Source organism: Lagopus muta, chromosome 1 (assembly GCF_023343835.1).
Source record: "Lagopus muta isolate bLagMut1 chromosome 1, bLagMut1 primary, whole genome shotgun sequence".
NCBI classification, from domain to species: Eukaryota; Metazoa; Chordata; class Aves; order Galliformes; family Phasianidae; genus Lagopus; species Lagopus muta.
Window position 1 is genome coordinate 59657992 of NC_064433.1, and position 26627 is coordinate 59684618.

Sequence of the window (26627 nt, forward strand, 5' to 3'; positions counted from 1 at the left end):
TGAGAGGAAGGGTTGGCAGGAGCCTGTGGTAGGAAAACACGGTTGTTAGCCCTTGAATTAGCTGGAAAGTGGTCCCTTCCATCTCTTACATAATTCTGGGTGTTTGCAGACATGGTCTCTTCTGCTTTCTTCAGCTTCCATCATATCCTTACAATACCATCTTGTTACAGTTTTTGGCAAGAACATGAATTTTGGAGAAAAGCCTCCTATTTTTACAAAGCTGATTGCTTCCAGTAAGTTTCTTGGGAAGTCCTTATTTAGGTACGTGTTGTGAAATCAGCTAAGAGAAGAAGAGTCCATTGTGGCACAAATTTCAGTTTCTAGCTTACAGCCTTATGTGTGTGACAAACTCTGAAATGGAGTCGCTTGGACTGAGTCAGCAATTCAGTATGTTGAAAGTGCTGGGGCTGTCTCAGTTCGGTTTGCGTACTGCATGTTGATTTGCTCTGCAGATGGAGATCCGAACAGATTGGTTATGCAGACCTTCAGCTGAAGATGAGGGTGGACTGGGTCTGTCTGAGAAAGCATAGTTGGAAATGGCAAGTTGTGAGAAAATTTTAGATTCAACATGTGTTGGAAGCAAAGAGATTAAAATAGCATCAAAAAGCAAGCAGCCTCTGCAGCCAAAGTGCTCAGGGCGAGAGCTAGCAGGGGTGGAACTGCAGTTCTTTGTTTGCAATGCAGTCTGGATTTTATTACTTGCAAAGTGAAATCACAAGAGGCAATATCTGTTTCTGGTGGACAGATATGTTGCAACTAATCTGGAAGAAGCCTGATCATTGATTTTTCAGCCCGCTAAATATCTTTGAAGGTAGGACTGTAACTCTTGAGGCTGTGATTAATCTGCCCAGCTCCTGCTTGTTGGGCAGCCTCTTGGTCTTGTTCCCCTTTCACAAATGCCAGCTGCTAAATATTGATGCTGGTGCAGTTACCATAAACTCAGAGTTGTAAAACTTGCTACTCCGTACTCCACTATTGTTATTGAAATCTATTTCCAGTATTAGAGGTGTTGCAGCAGCAGGTGCTTATGCTGGGCCCTTGTGTGTTGTTTATTAGAGAAAACTAGAAGCAAATAAAGTACTTATCCTTCCCATGTTCCCCTTGTGTAAGAATTCAGTTTTGTGGCCCAAGCTAAGGAAAAGAGGCTCAGACTGCCTCCTGCTTTGTTGGAAGAAATGGGAATCACAGGTTCTGTGGAATGGTATGGTTCTCTTCCCCTTAGCTGTGGATACTGATAGAGTTGTCGCTAGTTGTCCCCTGCAGGAGCAGTCATTGGTGGCAGCTAGTTTCCTGCTTTTTCTGGGGCTGTTCATAAGCAAGTTTAAGGAAAGGACGTGGAAATGCTAAGAGGACTTCTAGAGGGATCTCCAGCTTGCTTTTCTTCTTATAGATAACGGTCCTGATTAGAAACCAGTTTTCTTCAGGGCATCTCCTTGTCTTTTTTCTTTTAATCATTACGAAGTGTTACCTTGGGCACTGAAACTTGAAGTTCCAAACAGAGGAATGCTATGGTGGCAATGAGACAACTCTCTTAAGAATTTTCTGGTGTTTTGAGGAGGTAAAACTATAATGCCACTTCTACCTTTTGGCCCCCCTGACTTAGGGGGTTATTCTGGGATGTTGCCTATGGTGATGTAATAAGGGAAGGAATTTAATTTAAACAGAAATATGGGATGCCTCAAATCCTCTTGCCCTCTCTTACCACGAGTGGTACTGCCACTGAAGCAGTGGATGCTGTATTGGAATACTTGTGCAGCTTTTCTGACAAACCACTTTGGTTTGACTTCCTGCTTCTCTGGCTTCTTGTGTGCTGGCCTGCTGAATGCAGGTTTGTCTTTCTGACAGAACCATGGCTGAGAATTTTTTTTTGATAACTTTTTGGCTAAGGAACCTTCTTTAGTGTTAAACATGGTTAACAATTAATTGTGGTGTAAGGTGCACAGAACATCAACTATTTGATTGCCTCCTATTTCACTGTATCTGTATGAATCCTAGAGGAACGCTGAGAGAGGCCTAACAATGAATGATCTGTCATGGAGTTTCCTAGCGATTATGTAAGGATTTTCTGTTGGCCTACACTTCGTGTGTCATAACTGATAGTCATCCACAATTCTGTGAAGTAAATGAAGGATGTTTTTTGGATGCATTTGCAGAAGCAGCAACAAGACTAAGAGAGCTGTAATTAGGCTGCATATGCAGTATGTATGCTCCTATCCTCTATATCATCTTGAAGCTAACATGTATTGTAGACTAATGTGAGTTAATTTAGAAGTGGGAGAACATGGGTAGTCTTGTAGGGAATGTTGCTTGATTATTTCTGCCAAGTTTGTTTGTTACCTCTAGTTGTTGTGCTGGAATTTTTGTAAGGTAACCTTACAACCCTTCCCCTTGTCCAGTGGCTTTTTGAAATATTTTAGGATGAAGGATTAAGACATTTCTGGTTCTGTAAATAGATTTGTCTGTATCAGAACTAGTGAAGAGTTCACCCCAGTGTTCTATGCACGTACCTACTCATAAAGGACTCTAAGTGTAATAAAAATAGAGCTGTAGTTCTCTTTTGGTGTATAAGGTAAAGAGAATGGATTGTGGAAGAGGCCTTTTTATTGCCATATTGGCACCCTGTAAGTGGAAAAGTAGGTTTGCACGTAAAATTAAGCTGAGCTGTTTGAATGTACCTTCCCTCTCACTTACAAAGCAATCAGTTGAGTACAAAATGAGAATCGGCATGAGCTCCCGAAGCTTTAATGAGGCATCTGAACCAAGTGACAAGGTGATGCAGCTGGTTAATAGCTCACGGAGAATTCTGTTCAGCTAGCACTTCAACTCGGTGATAAGCCCTCTGTATTAAGCGTAAGCCTTACTGTGAATTGGTATCAGATAGCAAACTTACTCGTTTATCTTCTGTGGATCAAATTAGAAATTTTGAAGTGAAGAGAGTTCTCTGAGTACTGATTATTTTGGCGTGGGACAGCATTTTGATCGCTATCCCCTATGTTCATCCTTCAAGGCTGAACAAATCACCTAAAACCTTCAGCAATTTTTTTTCCAGACTTCTGTGTAAGGAAACACAAATGCTGCCTAGAGAAACCCTAGAATAGAAATGACTGAAGCCCAAACAGTTGTTTGCCATTCTTAGACAAGATTTTCAAGGACCTGAGAGATACCAGAGAAGGTCATGCCTAAGTCATAGTTTTTCTATCTACTCTTTATCATTTTTTCTCCTATTGGTTGTAGAGAGAGCAAAGGAGAAGTATGTAACTGGCTTAAAAGGTTTGAAAGGTTCATAAATTTCTGAAGCTACTGTGTAGATTTCGTAGCTCTGCTCTAAAGAGTGTAAGTGAAGTATTTGATTTCCTGAAGGAAACCGTGGGATTAGGCAATATACTGATTAGTTGTAGTCGTTGTTTTCTACAGAGGGAGAGTTTGGTTTTCTTGGGTCAGTTCTTCCTGCTTTGCCTTCAAGTGTTTGTGCTGACATGGTGAAGTGGGGAGAGGAGTAGCATGACCTTGTATTAACACATTTATTCACACGCAGTCCAGCTCTGGAACAGGCTCACAGGTGGTATGGTTTTGATTTATTTTTATTATTTTATTTTTCCTGGGAAAAGCTAGGTGCTTCACTGCCTGATGTGTTCTGTCCATATTCAGTGGAAAGCTAAGAAATCAGAAAGTGTAAGCATCTGGGAAGCTTGTCAGCCAGACTTTTCTAGCCCTTTTGGAGTGGTGTAGGCTCTGCCATTATCTTACCTAGATTTGTCTCTTTGTCCCAGTCTTTAGGCAGCACGCTCACACCTGTGTCTCCAGTGAGCAAGGTACTGAAGTGTGCCTGGTGTACTACCTTAGGCACTGCTGGATCTAACAATTCTCATGGTGCTGCTGCTCCAAAAGGTAAACATTGGAAGTTGTGTTAAGATTTCTCGTAACCTTACATAAAGAGGAAATATTCTGATCTGCTGTTGTCCTGCAAAAGGACAAAAGGCTTTTTTTCTGCAGCTGTTTTCATGAGACACATTGTGTTTCCATACTCCTTACACTTCTGATCCCACTTCTGCTCTTTGTTCGGTGTAAGGAAGTGAGGCAGAATGGCTTTGTATCTAAGCTAGCTGGTGAGATCATCTCTGATGAGCTGTTCCTAACTTCCTTTTCTTAAGCATCTTTGTTTTTGCATGTCCTGGTTATTCCTTACCTCCAGCTTCCTGTATAGCAATGTTAGTACTAGATTTGTTCTGAACGTCCTTGTGAATTATGGGATCTTGGAACCTGAGGATTTGGCCTTGGAAGAAGCTTGTAACTGTGACTAGCTATGGGTCAGTTGTGTTTAACAGTGCTGGAACTTGGTGCAAACAAGCACTTACATCAGTGTTAATGCCCCATTATCAGGAACTCTCAGTGATAGTGGCTCTTCAAGCACATTGCTGCCACCAGGTGTCCTAGATGGTGCTGCCACTGGGTGGGTGCTGCTGCGTGTGTAACTGTGGGAAGAGACCACAACAGAGGAATGTACTTACTGGTGATATTCTCTTCCCCTTCCCCCATGCTGATGAATCATAGCTTTGTCAAAGCAAACAAGCAATTGCAGGAAAAAATGGGGAGCATCACTGATATCTTTCAATCACATACATAGGCTTCAGTTATGGATACTCTCTCTTTAATGTTAGGTATAATTATCTTCTGAAGCTTAAGTCTCTTTTTTGCCTCTTTAAGTTACGTATAATTGACCTCTGCAAACTAAATTCTTTTGAGGACAGTAGTAAGCATGTATGCAGAATGATGCTAGTTCTAATCTGTACATTAAAAGGAAAGCAAAACAAACAAAAAACATACTTTTTACTCTGTACTGGAAGACAGAATAAAGCTACTGGTGCTTTGAGTAAATTACCAAACTATTTTAAATTTCAGTAAACAATTTTGATGTTTACAGGATTCATCATGAAGCTTAGACAACATGGAGTGTAACTCCCTACCCCAGTCCCCTGTCTGTTAGCTGTAATATGCAGTGTGAGCAGGAAAGGGCTGCTGTGCACAGAGTTTAAGTTGCACACTGCTTCTGATCTATGTAGTTTATTTTTTGCCAACTTCAGATGTGTTTATTTTTTTTTTGTTATTTTTCAGATGTGTGTTATTTTTTTTGTTGAATGGGGTCGATGCTTTTTTGACAAATGAATGGAGGAACCCTGTCAGCCCAAGCCCTGAATCAGTAAGCTATCACATTTGTTATATACAAATGAACAAGGAAAGCCTAGAGCTTTTCTCATTTTTTTGTAAACTGACCTATTTTCTCCATCTAAGCACCAGAATGCTTCAGCTCTCAGGAAAAGTTTGTCCAAACTTCAAAGATTTGTCTGCTTCCTTTTTGAATATTAAGAGTTGTATTTCCTTCATCTTCTTCCTCCTCTCCTTTCTCATAAGTATACCCAGGTATCATCTCTGTCAGGATAGGCATATTTTGTTGCTTTAATTCCCTCTGAGGAGCAGCACTAAGCTTGCATGTGTTATCTGCGTCACTCACCTGTATCAGTGATAACAGTGTGTTGTGTTGCTCATAAGTTTATGCACTGAAATGCTAGAAATAAGAATGCAGAAGAACATACAGGTAGGTGCTTTTATAGGGAACTGTACAGCTGAATGTGAATAATCCCACAAGCTTTCAATTAAGATGATTTGTGTGCTTGCCTAAAACACAGAGCACTTCTGAATACTTCTACCTGAGTAGGAAGAAATCTACAGAAAAATATTTACCCCGATCACAAAGCTGAAAAAGTGTGGTAGATAAATGACTGTTTTAACCCTACTCCTTTCGATTGTGTCAAATATGAACAATTATACTTAAGTGTAATCTTGCTCAAGATTATCTGCACACTCCACTGGCACTGTCTGTAGCTTATATAAAGTTGAGCCTTGCTGTGAAGGTTGTCCAGCCAGGGACATGAGGTGGAGCTTTCAGTAAGTGCTAACTTGGCACTGCCTTTCATTCTGCTACCAGTCCTGGGAACTCTTTCATCCCCAGAATGAGGATGAGGGAGAAGGGGACTGAAAATACAGGTTAATTGCGTCTAGGATACAGGACAACAAAAATCTTCAGATTTGCTTTTCTATTAATTAATCCTTGTATACTGGAATGGCTTTTGGCTTTTCTGTTATAAGTCTCTGTTTTGAGACTCTGCAACCTAATGTCAAGATGAAGGTATTCTTCCCCTTCAGAAAGCAGTGTGGTTTCAAACAGACACAGAAACTGATCTTGATTTCTAATTTCTGTAAGCAAATCCTTTCTTCCTTAAAATCTTTGCACAGTTGTTTATGGGGGTGAGTGGCACAGACTGATGGAGGGAGGGATAATTAAGGAGTTTGATGTTTGGTTTGATTGCTTTGTCTAACCTTCTGAATGCTTAGAAGATTTTAAGCAGTGTGGTTTTACAGTGAGGTAGCCTGAGTCTTTTCTTAGTTTTGTCTTTTTTCAGAGAGCAGCTTTTTTGGTTTGTTTTATTCTTGGCTTGTCTTTTGGTTAATGCGTGTGTATATTTTTGGCAGAAATAACATTTGACTTATCTAAAGAACAGTGTGTGTCTGTCTGTTTTAATATACTGCTCCACCTGTGCATGGAGTGCAGTTTGGAAGCACTGACAGCTGTGTTCTGGTAACTCTTGATATGGTGAGTTCTTGTGTACTAAACTGGGGTATCTTAGTGTGGCATTGGCCTCAGTAGGCAAAGTTCTAATGTACTGCTTATTCAGCAGCTGGCAACTTTGGCAGCATCTTCCCCAGTGTGCTGAGAGCCCCCAAAGTATTACCAGACACATATTATGGAATCAACCACTACAGTCTTAGGTTGTAGAGACTTGCTTGCAGAAGACTACTACTGGAAGGTAGGAGAGCTGTAGCAAGGAAACGCATGAAGCAGGAGTTGCCTGGAAAGTCTTAACTTAGGATTACAGACCTGATTCTTCACTCCATGTAAGCTAAAATTTTATATAACTCTATAAACATTATATTATACAACTATACTCTCAAACCAGGTCCTCCGATAAAATAAACAATATGAAAAAATAAACTCTTGCAATAGCAGCTGCTTAGCTGCATTTAATCTACTTTTCATGTTCAGTGACTTGTAGAGGGGTATACAGGTGGAAGGATGTGTGGAGATCCTTGATCTCTGTTTTCATGTCTGTTGCTGTATAGACAGACATGCATTCTGAATGGTATCTTCCCCCCTCATTTTATCTTGTCTTATAACTTTAGAAATCTAATGTGGTTTGTGTTGACATAAAAATAGGCAGTTCCTGTGCACTCAGACTTCCATTCCTAGGTATCGACTGTGTAACACTGGCTGATCTTTAAGCTCAGTGAATTCTGTGTTGGTATTTTGTTAATCTAGCTCAGTGGTCACTGTGCTCATTTTTCCTCTTAACTGCTAGATTTTTTCAGGATGAGAACACTGCAGCCCACAAAGCTGTGGTTCCATTAACAGCACTGAATATCAGAGCACTGTCTTGCTAGCTTCTCCTCCGATGACCCCTCATTAACCTTGCCTAAAAGGCTTCCAAAGCCTTTTTCATATGCTGCAGAAATGCACACAGAAGAACACTTGTCTGTTCTGTATCCTACTTTTTCTGAATAATAGGGTGGGGGGGCTGCAGTAACTTCCCTCAAATTTTCAGATATTTGGGAAGCTTAATAAAATGCTGCTTGGTGTAACCTCAGCAGAGCTAGATATTTTATTTACCTTGGTTATGAGTCACTTTATCTATAATTCACCAGTGCTTTGAAGTCTGCCGTGTTGTACGTTGTCAGAGCACATCACTTGAAGCAGATTCATTCCTACTAATTTGCCTGGTGTTTTCTAGCACATCTCTTTTAAATAAAAGCTAGCTGGTGTTTCTTCAGTGTAGTTTAAAAAGCAAAAACCCAAGCCCAGTACTTACATGAGCAGTATAGCAATGCAGGATGTAGTGGTGTGATGTGCAGAAAGTAAGCAAAACATGTCTGTAAAAGGTAAAGCAATCAGTCTGTTACTTTCTTCCTTGATATCTTCCTATTATGTGGAAGAGAGAGCTTCTCTAAGTTGTTTAGCAGATCACTCACTCAGCTGTTGAGTGTGTCAGTTCATTCTGTTAATGAAGTATTTGCCTGTAGTTTCCTAACAGGGCACCGTTGCTTTTACTGACATCTAAAACTCCATCTCTGACATGCGGTTCTGGAGGTCTGTTGTATTATTGTGTTGAAGTTTTTCTTCTGAATTGTTCTGTAGTTTAGCTCAGGCCACTTCTGTGCTCTTTGGGGCCGTGTAGCAGAAATGAGGCAAGGCAGAGGGTGAGACCTTTTTTTTTGAGTTCATGAGCACTGTGCCCAGCAAGGGCCGTTCTGGGGCTGCTCCTGGATCCGCTGTGCTGTGTGGTCCTTGTCACGTTGCTTTGGGACAACGCCTGGAATGACCGCAGGAATTCGGAAAGGAGAACACATGGAAAAATTGCTCAATAGAACCTATTAACTGGTGTACGAGCAGCCCAGATGAAATTTAAGATTAATCTAAATGTCAGAAATGTATTTCCTTCCGTCTTGCAGAAGGATGCTGAACAGACATTAGCTTTGGCTGAAAAAAATCACCGAGGGAATATAGATAACTTTTGCTGATGTACCTCACTTTTTGTGGCTTGGCAGAAAAGCTGATCTGTGATGAGGTTGGTTTTAGTTGTCTTTATTTCTTCTTCCTTTACGTAAGATACCTAGGCACAGGGATAGAAGGCAGACTGTAACAGTACTGGGTAATTTATGCTCTTCCAGATTAAATACACCAGCAAAAGGGTCAGCCCATATACCTGGCATATTGTAACTGACCGAGTTTCCTGTCTTACATTGAATGATGTAAGTAGCTCTGATGGCTGTTTCCTGACCAAAAGAAGTCAGAGGGGAGCATGTGGATAAATGAAAGCTGCCAAGAAAAGATTATTGAATGGTATTGAGCTGAACAATTGTTTCACTTAGTGCCTCTCTCTATTCAGGCCTCTGGCACTGTAGAACCATAGGTCACGTGCTGGGAAGCCTTGCTGTTTGTCCTGGCTTGTCAAAACAATTTAATGTAGGTGGAAAGGAATGAGTGAAATGAACGAAGTGGGCTTGATGCATCTGTTTCAATTTGTTGGAAGGGCAGCCTGGTGATTGGGATGTGACACTTCAGTCCTTCAGGGAAGCTACTGGTTCAGGGAGAACAATGCTGTCCAAATTATGAGGTAGTTAAGTCCATTTTAGGAAGCAAGTTCTCTTCGAGTTTGACAGCTTGTGTATTTTTAAATATTTAGGCTATATCAGCTCAGCACTTGCTGTAACTGAGATGCAAGAATGTGATTTGCAAACAGCAAGACTTAGGAGTTTGTCTTGTCTGCCTGGTGTTGCTTCATTATATGGTCAGAATGAATGCCTGGGGGAGGAAAGAGGGTGTCCAATCTCTTTTTTTTTTTTTTTTTTTTTTTTTTTTAATTATTATTTTTAGTTGAAATTCCAAAACAAATTGGCCTTGGAAGAATAGGATATCAAGTTGTATATTATTTACAGTTCTTAAAGTGGCATCTTTTTTATAAAATTTCTCAGATTTTTGGAAAAAACATTTTATACGCACCTTTATATCATGCATTGTTTCTCATTGTTTGGTTTAAAAAATAAAAATAAAAGAGAGAACATTGCATTTGTTTACCCAGTCTTGTGCTTTGTGATACTGGAATGTCAAGCTGTGAGGTCTGGTTGCTGGAAACAGCAAATGCACGCTGATGTCTTCCATCTCTGTACCTACTTAGACCCCGAGCTGAGGGGAGGAAAAAGGCTGCAGGAGATACAGATCTTATTTGATTCACCTTTGATATAATTTAATCAGAGGTAATTGCTTACTTTGAGTGATAAACTATGGTACTTCTTGCTGTTTCTTTAGAGATGGTGATGGAATGGGAGCAAGGGTGACTCTTACGTTCCTTGCATTTAGCCTGTAGGCTGTTTGCAAGTTGTGTTGTTGGAAGGTAGCTTATGCAAGTGTAACCACCAATTATTGTGCATACAGATGAATTTTGTTGGTGTAATTGTACATGAGGTCTAATTGTTGAGTGCTAGTTTTCTTTTTCAAGTACATATAGCATTTTATGCTACCTAGCACTAGTGTTCCTTTAAGGAAAGATATATAAATACCTGTTACAAATTGGGGTAGTTAAAGGCCGTACACATTGCTGGTCTTATGAAACAAGTGGCTTCTGTCCTTTTCTGACAGCTCTATTCAAAATTAGCTTCGGCTGCTGCAGTGCTACTGAAAGGTGTGATGTTTCCTTGGTTGCAGAAATATTGCTGTTTTCTCTGGGTGCAATTTGTGTTCGTTGGCCTGCATTTGTGTCCGAACTTGTCTGAGATCATTAGGGCACTGTGGCTTCCAGAGAAGTGTTGCATTAATATATTGTCATTGTCTGGACTTTTTTTTTTCTTCTGTTAATGCCAGCAGTGAAGTGTTGAGTGTCTGTTTTAAACGTCACAGATACATCTGCAGGAACATGATGCTACCATTGATGTGACCAGAAAGAGAAATGACTCAAAGTAGGCATGCCCATTAGGAATCTGCTCCTTGATAAGAGTGATTAGCACTTGTTAGTTTCTATCCAGCACCACAAGTACAGCAACAGGGGAAGCCCAGAGAGGCCCTTAAAAGTGAGATCGGGCGTATTCAGGTTTAAATGAAAACTTAAGGTCAAGTCTAGTCTAAAATTGGTTAGTAATATTTGTTAGTTCACAAAATACAGGAAGCTTAATCCAAGTGTATAACTATAATTTAGTTTTTGTACACAAATAAATGCAGGTGTTTGTATTACATTGCTAAATTTAAGCGATGTAACGAGTAATTGTTACGGCCTGTGTTTTATGATTACCATAAATAGTAATTGGATGTAGAGCTAAACAGATGAATTATACAGATAAAGAGCAGAGGCTGGGAATAATTTGCTTTGTTGTCTTTGTGAGAATGATTATTGTGATTGTGCATTCTGTTCAAAGTATTGAGATTCTTAAACCATGTGTGTATGATCTTTTGATCGACGTGCTGATAGCAGCTCACTGCTTTTCTGCATCTCTGCTGCTTGTAACAGTCGGGATTACATTGGTCTTGGACAGAACTTGTGCTGCTGTATATTGTGAAGAAAGGAAAGCTATTAGCTGTGTAAGAGCTCAAATGGGAATGTTACTTCCATATTAAAGAAACTCAATAAAAACCAAATCAACCAAAAAACACCACTAAACCTCAGCAGACATGAATATTGACATGTTTTCTTAGTGTTTCTGCAAGCGCATTCTATCAAAACTTGTCTGTGCAAGTATGCTTTCTGAAGGAGTGAGGAGAAGTGGTAGCACTAGTTTCTGCAGGGGGAAATAGTTGTGGGATTGAATGCTTTTGATATCTATTGATTAATTTGTGGCACTTAAGAACTGGTGTTTTCCTAAACAACCATAAATATATGGTAAGTGATAGACGCATAAAAGCACTGACATCTGAAATAATTTCAGAACTATTCTCCTATTTGATCTGGAAGATTCCTACGCTTCTGAAAATTGGGGCTTCCTCTGGAAATGAAGTAGTCCATGCCTCCTAGAGAAAGTCGATAATTTATGTGAATAGAGGGTGGTTTAGATATTAACATGGCTGAATAGTATTGAGAAAACACACTGACTTCACAAAGGAAGAGGAATTACAGATTAGCGGACAATTGTGAACAGTTTGAGTAGACTCTAAGTACTTATTCTACTGCCTTGTAGTTGAAAAGTAAATGTAGCCTTAACATTTTTGCTAAGATTTGACAGAGGGCACTGGTTATTTGTAATTAGCTGGCAGAAACACTGATTGTAAAAATCTGGGCTTTGAATCCATCTTGAATTGTTTTTCATACTATCTGCATATGGATCTGATTTATGTCAGTTATCAGCCAAACTAGTGTGACTATGCACTGGTAAACTGACAGCTGAAAGATGCAAGGAGACTCTTCATATTTGCAGTTTATTCCTGGTCAGCTGGTCAGAATCTTGAAGATATTAGATAGTTGGTTGCTGTAGATAGTACAGCAATATCGTCCAGGAAAGCTTTTTCATGACTTGTCTCTGGCCAAAAGCTCGCTGTCTCTCTGGTGTGAATTATGTCTTTGTTTTCCTTGATGCTAGATTACAGGAAGCTTGCTCAATCATGAGGTCATGCTTTTAATAAAAATAAATAATAAAAAAAAAATCCAACCCAAATTTATTTGTCTTTCTTTGGAAATGCATCCTATAAATTAGTTTTTTTTGCTCTATCATCTGTATGGAGAATTAATCCAGTCTGTTACCAGTGGTGTGGATTCTATGCTTGAAGGAATAACTGAAGATGATAGGTGTTTATAATCTGAGATATGTGCTTTAAATGATCCCTTTTTGCCTGACCTTGAATGCACAAGTATTTTAGGACGTTGTCCCCTTTCCACCTCAAGTCAAGCAATCCCTTTGGAGTAGGGATGGAAGAAATAGCGCTAGGAGATAATCCCCATTCATACTGTAAGGAAAGCTATGATAGAGTATCTTCTAAATAGAGAAGTTACTGCATGAGTAACTGTCAGCAAAATGGCGTTTAAAAGATGCTGATTCTTGTTGAATGACTGTACACAACTGTTTTTCAATTTGCAGTTTCTCTGAGAAATAAAACAAAGCTTTATTTTCTTTTTTGTTAGGATCGGAAACTATCCAAGTCAGAGCGACAAAGATTCAAAGAGGAAGCTGGGATGCTGAAAGGGCTTCAGCATCCCAATATTGTCAGGTTCTACGATTCCTGGGAGTCCACAGTCAAAGGAAAAAAATGTATTGTCCTTGTGACAGAACTCATGACATCTGGAACATTAAAAACGTAAGTAAATTCTAGCATGTCAAAGCACTTGATGAGCATTATCACTATTAGGGCATTTGAAGTAGGTAATAATTCAAAATAGCTAAGGACAGAGACCTTTTACTGAGGGCTAAACTCCTGCAAGAGAGGAGTTAAGAAGTTTAAGGAGTTGAAGAAGAGTTTTGTTAGCACTGCAGGGTACAATGGACCATTCTTTATGTTAGCAAACTTGTCAGATTCTTCTTTGTGACGTCCTACTAAGCATATGCAGGAGAAGTCTATGATTTTTGTGAGCTCAGTAAGTATGCTGCTTTTTTGTACCTTTTGTTGTCCTCCTGAGCTTCTTCAATTTGGCATGAGGTATTTTGTAGAGTTCGAAGCTCCTATTGATTCACCTTGCTTGGGAGGCATTGGGTGTTACTACAGTACGAATAATCAGTAAAAAGAAGGAATAAAAAGCGCACCCGAAAATACATCTTTTTAGGCTAAAACTTCATGAGGTTGTACTTTAGAAAAGCTTGAAAGCATTTACAGTTTTGACCTGTGAAGTAATTGAGTGAAGCTAGATCTATTTTCAAGCCAGTTGGAAACTAGTGATTGAAACTGCTGTGAGGGCCCTCTAGTGGTACGTAAAGCTGAGGGAGTTGAACTGAAATCATGCTTTTGTCTTACCCTGTAAATCTTGCGGATGTGAGTTTCTTCAGGAACATCAAGTTGCTGTTAAATTACTGGAAATAAAGCTGCCGTGACTTAAAATTCATGGATTGTGAGTCGTAGTCTTAATTTGGTGTCCATTTAAATCTTGGACTAGCATTTAAATCCTAAATGTGTGAATAGAGTGTAGGAACTTTGGTTAAAATAGGCTGTGAACTTCTTGTGGCTTTTTTCCTCTTGCAACATTTGTTGATTGCCACAAATGGGCATGCTTAAAACAGGGAAAATGTGCTCTTGGGAGTCTGAGCTGTAATTTATAGGGATGTGTTTCTTTCTTGAAATAGGGTTGGAGGACTAAAGAAGTTGTAACTTTATCTATGTGTCCATGAAGAGCTTTTCTGAGGTTGTTTAAGGTATATCAGATAAAGTAATAGATCAGTTACTTTATGTCCTGTACTTAGAACGGTATGAAGGTTTTACAGCTTTGTACAGATGCATCTATTTGCAGGTATCTATTTTCATAGTAGTGTATATAGGGTTGGATATAACTCTTCCTCTCATTCTCACTCTGTTCTTTCCCTCACAGTTGTTATGCTTGGATTGCTTTGTTATGCAGTGGCATAAGCAAGATAAAGTAAAAGCAGATAACTATAAGATAATGCTTTGCTAGGAAGAAATACTTAAGATTTACTAGCCATAAGATTGTTTTGTACTCTGAATTATGAAGGTCTTTTTTTTTATCTAGGAAAAAAAAACCTTAATATTCTTTTTAATTGGCTATCGTTTAAATAATACACTTTATTTTTTTCACTATTGTGTACTTTGTTTGTAATTTAGTTCATTTTTCTGCTCCTCACTGGATATCTGACAAGTAAACTACATGAGAAATTTCTGAAATACCAAATTTAATATCAATGTGTATTTCATTTATATTTTATTCCAATACTGCTCACTTATTTTTAACATATGGAGTTTGAATGCATATTGCTTCCATATTTATCCAGTGTGTTTATACTACTTGCTTTTAAAACAAGTGGTATCTTCCACATTCTGAGACATAGCCACTGTTGCCACTTGATATTAAAAACAAACAAACAAAATGTGAGATGTGTAATGTTATCCCAAAGTATCTTTTCACGAAGTTGTATTGTATTTGTGTATGTAATATTGTGAATTCGTCCTTTTAAAATGCTGCCTGGGAAGACTTTTAATTGCACAAAGTCCCTGCACTTCTGGGGAACATACCAATTTAAATGTCTTACAACTCAATTACTGTAAGAATTTGCTTTCTAACATTATATATAAACAGAAAGTATTGGAAAAAATTGAATTGTCTACTTTAAGTCTTAATTACACTGTTAATGAAGATGGCAGTTTAATTTTTCTGATTGAAGTCTCAGCCTCTAGTTCTGACTTCAAAAGCCACTGTCGTGTGTATTCCTGATCTACTTCAGATGAAAGTATTAATGATTCTGGTAGGACATGTGCCTTCATAACTGTTTCTGCTAAGTAGAATTTCTTTAGCTCCGTGAGATGAGATGCTGTGATAGATTGTGAGCCTTCCTGGTTTTAAAAAAATCCAAACACGTAAAATTGCGAGACAGAAATCAAACTCTAGTTCCTACTTTTCTCTATTTATTGAAGATAACTATTAGGATAGTCTTGTTTTCTCATCTTTGCTTGTATTCTGTGCTAAGATCAAGTACCTATCTTTAATTGACAACTACCCTGTTAAATAGAGAAGAATGATGCTGATCAGCTAGGAAGAAGTTCAGTGGCGGTCATCAAGATGGCAGGGGTTGAAGTACCTGCTGTGTGATTATGAGCTGGAAAAACTGAGCTAAAGAAGGGAAACCTTTAGGAGTGACTTAGGCACTGGAAGACTGCTGTTATGAAGAAGTCATAGGCTCTTTCTGTTGCTGCTTGGTGGGTAGGAGGATTAGAGGTAACAGGCATTAACTGAAACTAGGGAGCTGGTTTCTGGGTGCAATAAGAAGCTTTTTGACAGTCAGACAGTGGAACAAGTTGCCCCAAGAGGTATGCTGTCTCCTTCCTTGGAGATGCTCAAGATCTGACAGGACACAGCCCAAATGAACCTGGTCTGACTTCCTGACTGACCCTATGTGGAAAAGAAGCTTAGCCTAGAGACCTTTTGAGGTCTTCTCAAACCTGAGTTACTGTATGTGTAATACTTGGATAAATAAAGCCTAATAGGCTAATAGGGCTGTACATGTATTTTTTAAGTATTTATATATTTTTCCATTTTAAAACACTTTCTACCTTAAGTGACGTGTGACTTTGTTTATGGCTGTGTTATGGAAAAATTACAGCAACGCTGCAGGATGCTGGGTGATGGTTGGACCCAGATCCTTTAACAGTGAGAAGCTGGCAGTAGACTAGCATATTTTGAAACCAAGAATGTAATTAGGGATTCCAGATGCTGAACTGAAGTGCCCCTACCATGTGATCTTTGGAACAGACTCAAGAGTGATGAATGAGGATTGTGTCAATAGCAAGAATTCAAGTGGTAGCTGATGCGATCCAGAACTTCCTTCAGCTTGTCTCCTTCCTTGGGTTGGCTTTTTCCCTGTCCGTCTTTACAGTCTGGTTCAAGACTCCTTCTGGAACTAGGTTCTGACTGCTTTTACAGTTTTGTTTTTTTATTGCTAGCAGTTTGTTTCCCAGGTCTTCCTCTAAAGTGGAGAAATTAAAGTAACGGGAGTTTAATTATGGAGTTTTTATGCTGGTGTTGATGCAAGTAATTTTATGGGTATGCAGAAGACTGAACGCTGCCATTCAATAATTGAACCTGACTTGATTTTAAGCATGTAGCTGCTGAACTCCGTCCTGGTCACAGAATTTACACCCAGTCTTGTGGCAGTATAAAACTTGTCCAACCTCAGGCACATAAGAATAAAATTATTGCTGTACAGAGTGTACCATTTCAGCAGTTCCTTCTCTAAATACATGTCAGCCCTTTCTTTTGAAAAAGGAAGAAAAGAACTCTTTCTTTAAACTAACGCTTCTACCTGAAGAGAGCGTGTGAGAATACACAGCTGGAAAACACTTGAATAGGCCATTCACCTTGTGACATTTAGGCTCTCAAAGTTTAGTAGAATAAGATCACATTCTTGTGTCACGAAGACTGGAAAACAATTATTTGTGTGAATTTTCTCTTTTGACATTGAGAAAGCAGCAATATTAGAACAGTTAAGACTGGGTCATGTTTTGCCTGCAAAGGGATGCTGATGCTGTGCATGTACTTTCCACATCAATCTGTTAGCATAATCATTTTAAAGATCTTCTTTTCCTCTCCGTAGTTTTGAAGTGGTGAGTATTATCTGATCAGATTCAGACAGTCACATCCCATATGGGACAGTACCAGGGAAGTGATCTCTGAGAGTTTTTTATTTGCTTGACAGCAAGTAAATTTCATGTAGGTTCAAAGCGTAATCTGGAATCCTTGATCAAAGTGGTTGGAATAACATTGATAAGTAGGGTGACTTTGTAACTCTTGCGTGGTCTGCAGCAGCTCTGTACTCGGCTGTTCTTTATTAGCATCTGTGGCTTTACTGCCCTCTTCCCAATAGTTCACCAAGGAAAAGATTTTAACTATTTAAGTAATGATGGGATAAACTGAAGGGTAGGTAATCCTCTTAAATAAGTAGATAATGTAATGCAGAAGTTTTTAACTGTGTGTTGGGGAAGCAGTGCCTTGAAATTTAGCAAGCTGAGTGCTTAATTATCTTTAGGTTGACTTGGTATGCAAATTATTTATTTTTAAAATATTTTGATAAATACAATAATTTAATGATTTTAATAATTTGCTTTTTAACCTTCAGCACTATAGTCTTGTGGTTAGAAGGAAGTAGGCAGAAATTTTCCATAGGGCAGTTTCTCTTTCTTGGAGGGGGATCCATCTTCAGCTCTTTGATTTTTGAACTGGAGAGGTATTTTTTTAAAATAGATGAAGTTAAAATTTCTCAGTCTCTTTAGCCACTGCTTTCTCGCTTTAGAACAGCAAATATACAGCATAGTCTGCTATTTGGTAGCAGAACTTAATTCTGTAGTACAAGTGGCTGACACTGGAGCCTGTTTCATGTACTGTTATTTTTCTGTAGGTACCTGAAAAGATTTAAAGTGATGAAAATCAAAGTACTACGAAGCTGGTGTCGTCAGATACTGAAAGGCTTACAATTTCTACACACACGCACTCCTCCCATTATTCATAGAGACTTAAAATGTGACAACATCTTCATTACTGGCCCCACTGGTTCAGTCAAGATTGGAGACCTTGGACTGGCAACCCTGAAGCGAGCTTCTTTTGCCAAAAGTGTGATAGGTAAGTCTCTACTGTTTAGAAGGCTGATGAGCCGGTCTATGTATTGGGAATTCGAGCCTTAAGAGCTTTCCTTTTAAAATATGGTTTCAAAGTTACACAATCTAAGCTTGAAGATGTGTAGGCTTGATTTCTTGGCTTTTGAGGTCAGGTGGAGTTCCTGATGAGATGACATGATGTGTTTTGTATTTGTATAGTAACTTAAAGTATTTCAGAATATAGATTTATTGCCTTGCCCAACAGTTTTCTGCAACACTGTTGATAAAACCATTCTTAACTGCATATGAAAGATGAGAATTATGTATCTCTTCAAGAAACATGCAAATAGGTTTTGGTGACTAACAAATATCTTGATGTTTAGCTAAGCATTAATTTATACAGCCAATTTTTTCAATTGTCACCAGCTGTTAATATTAAATCTCTTACAATTGGCCAACAAAAACTAAGATATATCAAAGAGTCAAAATATATTGCAGTTGGACTGGGGTATAATGTTTTAACCAGAAAGTCTCTGGACTGCAGTTTTACGTTAAGTCAGGAGGATGCATTGAGGAAGTATTGTCTTGTACTTGCTCTGTTCTTGTGTATCCGCTAATGAGCGTTTTCAGGAAATAAGCTATTGGATTGATAGATCTAGTACAGGTTTTCTTGTAAGTTCTTTAAAGAAATGGTTTTATCAGCTTTGTTCTTATAGTTGGGCAAATAGGCTTTGAGGAATGAAATTGCTTTTATTTCCAGTGTCTAAGCTTGCTAAAATGTAATATTGCTCAACAGTCCTATATTAGATACCCAAACGGGATAAAAGATGTATATCCATAAACTGTCTTGAAAGTGATTGCTGAAATATTTCCTGCTTCTTAACCAGGTCAAAATAATAGTACAAATGAAAAGTACACATTGTCCAAGAAAAAAAGTTTTTTTCTTAAATGTGCTCCCTTCTTCAAATACATCATTACAAAATTATCCCTTTGTATGTTCATAGTTTGCCTTTGGGTAAATGGCTACAATGACATTCTCTCTTCATTTTGTGTTGTGAAAACAAAAGTGACTGTTCATTGATTTATAGAACTATCTTGATTCTGGTATTTGCAGGAAGTAATTCTGTGCTTAAATTTACAGAATCAAACTTACGTCTTTGATCATACAGTGCAGTCCCTTTGATTACAGAGGGGATGCTGTGATGCTTCTCTGAGCAAAAATTCTCTGCAAACTATTTAAATGGGACTTGTTGAATCTCACGCTCTATGCTTGTAACTCAATCTCTCTGTATTTCTAAGTATTTTTTGACTGTAGGATGTTCCTCACTAATGCCTGTATCTGCAGTAGGCCTATAAATATACTGCAGGTGAGAAGGTAAGTATATGAAGAAGAGGGCTCCGGTGAGTGGCCTTTGCAGAAAATTACTTTTCACTTTCTATCATGAAAATTTATATTTTTTTAACAAAAAGAGTTTTTCATTGCAAGGCCTTTCCTGAACCATTCTACTTCAAAAAGTAGGTGGAGAGCACTAGGACAGAGACTAGCTGTGGGCTCTTACCAATACTACTTCTTTTGCAGCAGAGGGCGGTCAGGTAATTCTTGAAACCAGGTTTAATGTGCCTCCTTTCTTACAGGGAGAAAAGGTAAGTGTCTTAACTCTCCTTAGTATTTGGTTTGCAGCCTATGGCTAGTCTGTTTTCCCTTCTTCTTATCCCCTTTCCTCCATTTGATGCCTGATTCAGTCTGTTTTGGTACTTGCACTAACATGCATAAAATGAAAACTATATCAGTCCGTTCATGCCATTCTGATTCCATAAAGACCTTGCAATGGAAGACTCGCAAAGTGGTTTGATAAAACAGAGTGACTAAGGGTTTCCTCCCTCTTCTTTTTGCCTCCACTTTCTTTTGTCTCACAGGTCTGCCCATCCACTTCCTCCTGCGGTGAGTAACGCCAGCAGCCTCTGCTCGCTTTGAGACATTTAGAGTCTGAATCGTTCTTTTAATTTAAGGTACCCCAGAGTTCATGGCCCCCGAGATGTATGAGGAGAAATATGATGAATCCGTTGATGTATATGCTTTTGGGATGTGTATGCTAGAGATGGCAACGTCTGAGTATCCTTATTCTGAGTGCCAAAATGCCGCGCAGATCTACCGTCGAGTGACCAGTGTAAGTTCCTCCCCACTACTGGCTCTAAGGCTGTCAGCCTAGCAAAAGAGTAAAGCTGGATGGCATGGCATTGTACAAGTGTTTGCGGGGGGAGAGAATAATTAGAGTGTTTAGGAGTATGGATGGAAGTGAATAAAACAATTCAACTTACCTCAAATGGTTCATTAGAAGCTTGTAAAATACGTGAGTGGAAATAAAATGTTGCATGTGCTGATGCCTGTTTGGTATACAAGAAGATATTGGATAGGATTTAAAACAGAGAAACTTGACGAGAAGGAATGGAAAGAATAGTGAGGTTGGCTATTTAGGAGAGTGAAAACTTACTCTGAGAAAGCCAGTGCATCTGTTCACATGTGCAAAGGGAGAAAAAGACTTTCAGCTGTCTACAGATTGGAGAAAGTATTATTCCAGTTAATCTTTTGGTGTGTATTATTTTTGAGGCTTTGAGGATTTAATAACAAGTGATTTGCTTAGGTCTGGAAAAATAAGTGCTTATTCCTGGTGCCTCATGCTGTAAGAGAGATATAATTGCCAACTGCAAACGGAGAAGAAAGAGTCTTTATGTTAGAAGGGATGAGTTGCTAAGGCAGGCTTGGTGAAATAGAAGATGATAGCTTTTTTGAAGGAGAATGTGAGGGAGGCACAGGAGGAGGAGGAAGAAGAGGAAAAATACCTGTTTCTTTTTTTTTTTTTTATCAACCACTAGAGTAAGTTTTTAACTTTTTTTTTTTTTTTTTCTTTTTGACATGTCGGTTAACCTAACTGTAATCCTCTAAGTCAAAAGGAACAAGAGTAAAATCTAGTTGATTAACTGCACATTCTGATCTGCTGGCTATCTGGATCAGAGAAAGAAAACAAAGTAGCTTATGAAAACAATTTTTAGTGGTATCCTTTGCAATGCTTGTGTATGTTGCCTAGAGCCAAAGAAACATAATTTCAGAATGGATGGGTATTTTATGCCAGAACAGACACCTGATGCAACTACCCTGCCCTGTTGCTTAAAATGTGCTAGGAACTGCTAGGAACTGGGCCGTGGTGATGAAAGTCATCTTTTGAAATAGATGGTCTCAGGCTTGGAAATCTCCAGGAGCATTCTTTTCCTGGTCTGCAAAATACTTAGCAAATTGAAACTTAATTATAGACTTACTGAGGTTCTACTTACCACATGTGTGTTGTACCTTTGACAAACTTGAATACTTCTTTCTCCCCACTGTTTTTGGTTGGCCGTTGAACTTCTAAGTGAATGAGGAGCAGGGAAAGGTAACGGTTTGCTCAGTCCAACACGTCTTTTACTGCACTTTGCTGCTGATGTTTCACAAATTGAATTGTTGACTTTTTCCTGCTGTTTCATCTACAGTTTGACATCTCTAAAATGCATTTTGACATGAAAATAAAAGATTTCCTTGATTGCAGAAGGAGCAAAGAGCAGAAAAGTAAACAAAATGGAATGTACGTGTCTCTGCTTCTAGACAGAGAATGAAAGGCTATCTTGATAAATCTGGTTTTTTTTTAATTGTATGATAGCCACAAAGCAGTGTGCTTAAAAACAAACAAACCCACAAAACTGAAAACAGACAGTTGAATAGTTTTCAAAGAAGACTTTCAGTGAAAATACAACGTTATCTAGAAATAAAGCATAAATCTTTTTAAAGTGATAATGGAGAATTCACTGTTTTTTTTTCTGTAATGTGAGCAGCACAATGATGTTATGAAATAAAATGCACTTTATATTCTTTTTACCAACATGGAAAGAGCCCTACAGTTTTCTGCTCTTGTCCTCTTAAGATTTTTATTTTCATTTTGAAAGATATTTTAGGAATTTTTTCAGTATCTACATTTGTGGACAAGGGGTTGGACTGTTAAGAAATTCGGTATTTAGAAGGTCAACAGGTGAACTGTCAACTATGGAATGGAATTGGAAGACTTTGTGTATGAGTGAATCCAGCAGTACTTACCAACACATTTCCTTTTAACTTGGATTAGAAGGTGATTGTGGTCTGTGGTAGATGTTTAATGTTTCCAATTCAACCCTCCAGTTTCCTTTACTTTCCTAGGAATATTTAGGAACATTCTGAGGTAGGAGCTGTGGTCTTGCTGTGCCTTAAATGACAGGATGATTTTATCTAGCTGCATGCACAAAGACCAGAAGTAAAGACAGTAGTGGCAGTCTGCCATTGAAAGATCATGGATGTGAAAGCATAAAAATCACTGAAACTTCTAAAGGCAACAAGATAAAAGCATGCAGTCACTCAGTGCAGGAGGAATGTATTTAAATGAATTGATTTCCCTCAACCCCTTTCTAGCTACTGGTGTGCTTAGTAAAAAGCACAGCTGGTCTGTTAGCTTAGACCCTAGCTATGGCGTAGGACAGAAACCTGAAGATGTCTTAATGTCCAAGGTGCTGTGTCCTGTCAGGACTAGCTTGCATTTTTCTCTCCTGTCTTGTCTATATGTTGTTTTTGCTTCTAGCATGGCCTTGACTCTGCCTTGCTGTCTGAATCTTACTCTTTTGTGATTAGGATTGCTTTACCTGATGTCCAGACACTGCAGCATTGGCTTGAAGTCTTTGCCAGGATTGCTCAGAATACTCACTTGTGTTCTCCCTCCCTGTTTAAGTGTTTTTTTTTCTAGAAGCAGTTTTCTGATGAAATAATGTAGTCAGGTAAGCAAAGATGTAGATAGCAAGACTATCTGAAGTTTGCCCTTGCAATGAGAAGTGACCAGCCATTTGTTATTGTTTCACATCTTGAACAGCAGTGCTGCTGGATGAGTCTGGTGTTTCCAGGATGTTTGTCTATCCTGTCTGTATTCTCACTGAGAAATTTCTATCCCAATGCTCTTTTATTAGGAACAAAAATAAAGTGCCCAAGTTTTCCCTGGCACAAGAAATAAGTGCTAGGTTTTAAACTGGTTTTCTGTCTCATTTTGATTAGAAGAATTCTTTCAGTAAAAGAACTGAGTAAAAGCTCAGTTTAAAAACTCTACAGTTTTTAGGCCTTAACTTTGCTTTACCATTCTGGTGAAGAAGTTGGGAGAAGTTTGACACAACATATTTACTTTTTCGTATCTACACTTTCCAGCAAACTCCATCCAGACCTTTTTACTAGCAGTTTCTTTAGAAAATACCTGCTTGTTGTGTCTCTTATGTGTAGGGAGTCCAGCTGCCCTCCTTATCAAAACATAATGTGGCAACTTGGTCTCCACAAAGAGCGTGTTTTCTTCTTTGAAGCTCTGTAGCGTTCTTTGGAAATGGCTCTAAATAAATGACTAGCCAGTACTTAAAAATCACAGCAATTGCAATGTCTTTATCTTACTTACAAAGAAAAACAAACAAGAACTCCCCTGTGATTTAGGCTGAAGAGATGCAGCTGGGCATGCATTGCTACTTACTTGGCCTAAGAAAAAAACACCTAACCCTTTAGTTGAAGATAAATGGAACTGTTAAGGTCATGTTGCCTGCTCCGGTGATGGTGATAATTATTATTAATTATTTCAGTGTGCAAACCCTACAAAGCAGTATGGGTAGTTAGTACAAAATGTGATCAGGATACTCAATTCTGTTACTTGTTTGCACAAGTGGCATAGAATTTTAGTAAAATTCAGACTTTCCTGTCTGACACTTTTCCTGCCTGTCAACTGGTGTTCTTTCCTTGACTTCCGATAAGTTATTGAAATATGCATCAACCAAGAAACATTTTGAAATGAGCTATCTGTGTATTGAAATGAATACAGGTATTTGTAGAATAAACATCTTAAGTATGATTTCTTAATTTAGACTGTTTGGGAAAGCAGTGCAATGAAGACATGACTGCACTAGCTTCAGCTGCTTTGTCTCAGCCTCTGGTGCAACTGATGGAATCCATGTGATTGCTTCAAAAGCTGGCTGGTCTCTCTTGGCTTTTTTTTTTTTTTTTTTTTTTTTTTTTTTGCTACGTTTGCTCTCAGCTCACAGATAGATGTTGAGTACTTCAACACTGAATTTCCTTCAGGCTTGCTTTTTGCAACACAGGAATTATTTTCATAAATACGTATTCGCTCAATCTTTAATACTTAGATGTCTCAGACACATTTTCTAAGTGACTGAGTAGTCTCAACAGCTAGAATAACAATTAATGATTTTTATTATGCAGCTTTATCTCAATCACGCACATACACATCTATTAAAAAAAAAAAATGAACAAACCAACCAATGTTCTCATTCCAAACAAATAAAGACCATCCCCAGTTTTAAATGTACTGAAAATCTGGCATATGTATGCCAGATTAAGAACAGACAAGTCTTTTTGACATTTTAAGTTTTCCTGATGGAGTCTTGTTCTCTATAATTAATTTTCTCCACATTTACTTGGACAAAGTGAAGTTGTAGACTTACCTTTTCCTTCACCAGAAGTCCAGTCTCTTCTCTAAACAAATGTCTGCTATCTGAGCCTTAGCGTGAGAAGAAAAAAAAAACAAACAAACAACAGCATTTTGCATTTTGACTTGAAAAATGAAACACAATGTTCTGTACTGAAATGTTCCACAGAATGTGCACAACTTTTCTCATCTCGGTTGTACAGAGCTTAAAAAAGCACCTGAGGGAACAAGGCACATAATGAGTAACCAGACCAGGCAGTGTCTAACCACTTTAAAAATCTGTAATTTCCCTAACTTGTGGGAACTAAAGCTTACTGGTTAGAGTGAAGGTCATTCCCTTGGCTGGGAACCAGTCGCTCACTAAGTGCTGCAGTTTGGTCACTTGAGGTTAAATCAGTGGCTTTAGTGACTTAATAATTAGGCACCATAATCGCCAAACTCAATCAACTGAATTTTCTGTATTTTCACTGGAGATGAAATGGGCAAGTCATCCCATCTGTCTTCTCTTTTGTTTCCCTAAAGGGGATAGCGAATGTAAATGCTTAGCCTTTAGTCTTGTGATTAATTTTACTTGTCTAGTGAATATTTATGAATATCCTATTTTACTTTCTAGAAGCAATATGCAAATTGTTTAATGTACATAAAGCTCTGTTCTTTTGTCTTAAATAACTTGGTTTCTTGGCTTCATTCATACAGATAGACACCTTTTCTACCAAGTTTTTGAATGGGAAAGGTGATGGGGAAGTAGGGAGCAGGAGCCCACAAATAAAGCAAGCAGCCTTTTGTTAAGGCTTATACTGAAAATCCATGAACCTTCAATCAAGCACATTAAAACAGAGTAAGAAGGGGTAAATTCTTGTAACTGTGTTAACTGAAAGAAGAAAACTCAGGCACCTAAGTATTGAGTGGGGAAAATAGTAGCAGGAAAATCTATGATTTTACTAACAGATGTTATTCCTCAGTATCACACTAAACGGATTAAGCAACATGTAAGCTTCTACCACTTGTTTTCCATAGCTGTTCATCTCAGTTGCAAGCATTCTGAACAGCACTCTTTAAGAGCGAGGAATCTTTCTGGGTAGCAGTACAGTCACTGACTCATCAGTTCAGAAATACATTGGCTTAAAAATGGATGAGGGATGAAACAAGAATACGAGGTCTCAAAACATTAATATCTTAAGAAGCTGTTAGTTCATAGTCATCTTTTTAAAGAAATAGTGAGCTAAGTGAGAAACAGCAGGGATAAACTAAAATACTGAGCTGTAACATGCTATGCAGTACATAAAGCTAGGGAAGATCTTAAGTTAGGAGAAAAAAAGCTCATTCAACTGAATTGCTTTCTAAAAGGAGATCGCTTTTACAAGTTGGTCTTAAGAGGCATTTGTACTATTCAGCAACAAAGCTTTCTAGATTACAGCTAAAGCAACAGCCTATGTCAGTGTTGGTATTGTAAAATGTGGTTTGAAGTGAAAAGTTTCTTCTGTATTGTTCACTGCTGAGCTTGGAATGTTTCTCAGTTTTGAATTAGATATTTCAAAACAGTCAGAAATTAAAATGGGGGAGAAACTGAGCTGAGCTGCAGAAAATGAAGATCAAATGTATTTTTTCAATGTGGAAATCTAAGATTTGGTTGTATTACAGGCTTTGGAAATGTAGGCTTATTCAGCTTTCTAAAAATGCTAATATGCTGAGTAAACAACGTATATTAAAAAAAAAAAGTTCAATAACTCCAAATGATCAATTCTTGTAAAATTGTGTTGCTGATATGTAACGTTGTCCTGTGTGGACATCTATGTAGCTCTGACATTAACTGAGATAAATTTAACATAGCAAACGGTGGAAAGGTGACTCTTCTGTTAACGAACAGAGAGGGAGAGTCTGATACCTTGATGTTATTCATCACCACTGTGCCACTTGTCAAAAGCACTGATGTTAAGAATGGATGTGCTGCTATTTCTTGTCCTAACAACTGTATTCCTATAGTTGCACTGGCATGGAAACAAGATGACTTCAGGAAAGTTTTCATCGTTTGGAAGAGGAGTGAGTTCAAAACCAAATAGAAAAAAAAGAAAAAAGAAGTTATTTAAAGATGTTATGTGATTCATAAGCTAGAACTCCACCAAATTTTTACAGAAACCTTATATAGTTATCTCCAAGTTTCTGAAAGCTGTTTCCAGAACTGGCTGTGACATGCAAGCATGCATGTCTACTGGAATGCTTTTGTTTGTTCCCATATGAGAGTTGCTGAAACTGAATGAAATTTTACAGTA

At 38.3% G+C, this 26627-nt stretch overlaps 2 protein-coding genes across 9 annotated transcripts in view; one reads left to right on the plus strand and one right to left on the minus strand.

The window, feature by feature from the left end:
• The window catches only part of NINJ2 (ninjurin 2), a 512961-nt gene that overhangs the window by 92946 nt on the left and 393388 nt on the right, over nt 1–26627 (minus strand). The window lies entirely within an intron of this gene.
• Nucleotides 1–26627, plus strand: part of WNK1 (WNK lysine deficient protein kinase 1) — a 99615-nt gene that overhangs the window by 17199 nt on the left and 55789 nt on the right. For 7 of the 8 annotated variants that reach the window (XM_048942915.1, XM_048942891.1, XM_048942902.1 and 4 more), the window contains exons 2-4: nt 12711–12883; nt 17638–17858; nt 19844–20001. In XM_048942915.1, the coding sequence (XP_048798872.1) occupies nt 12711–12883; nt 17638–17858; nt 19844–20001 (552 nt within the window). Of the gene's footprint in view, nt 1–12710; nt 12884–17637; nt 17859–19750; nt 19776–19843; nt 20002–26627 lie in introns of those variants that run through there. The other variant, XM_048942944.1, reaches the window with a different exon arrangement.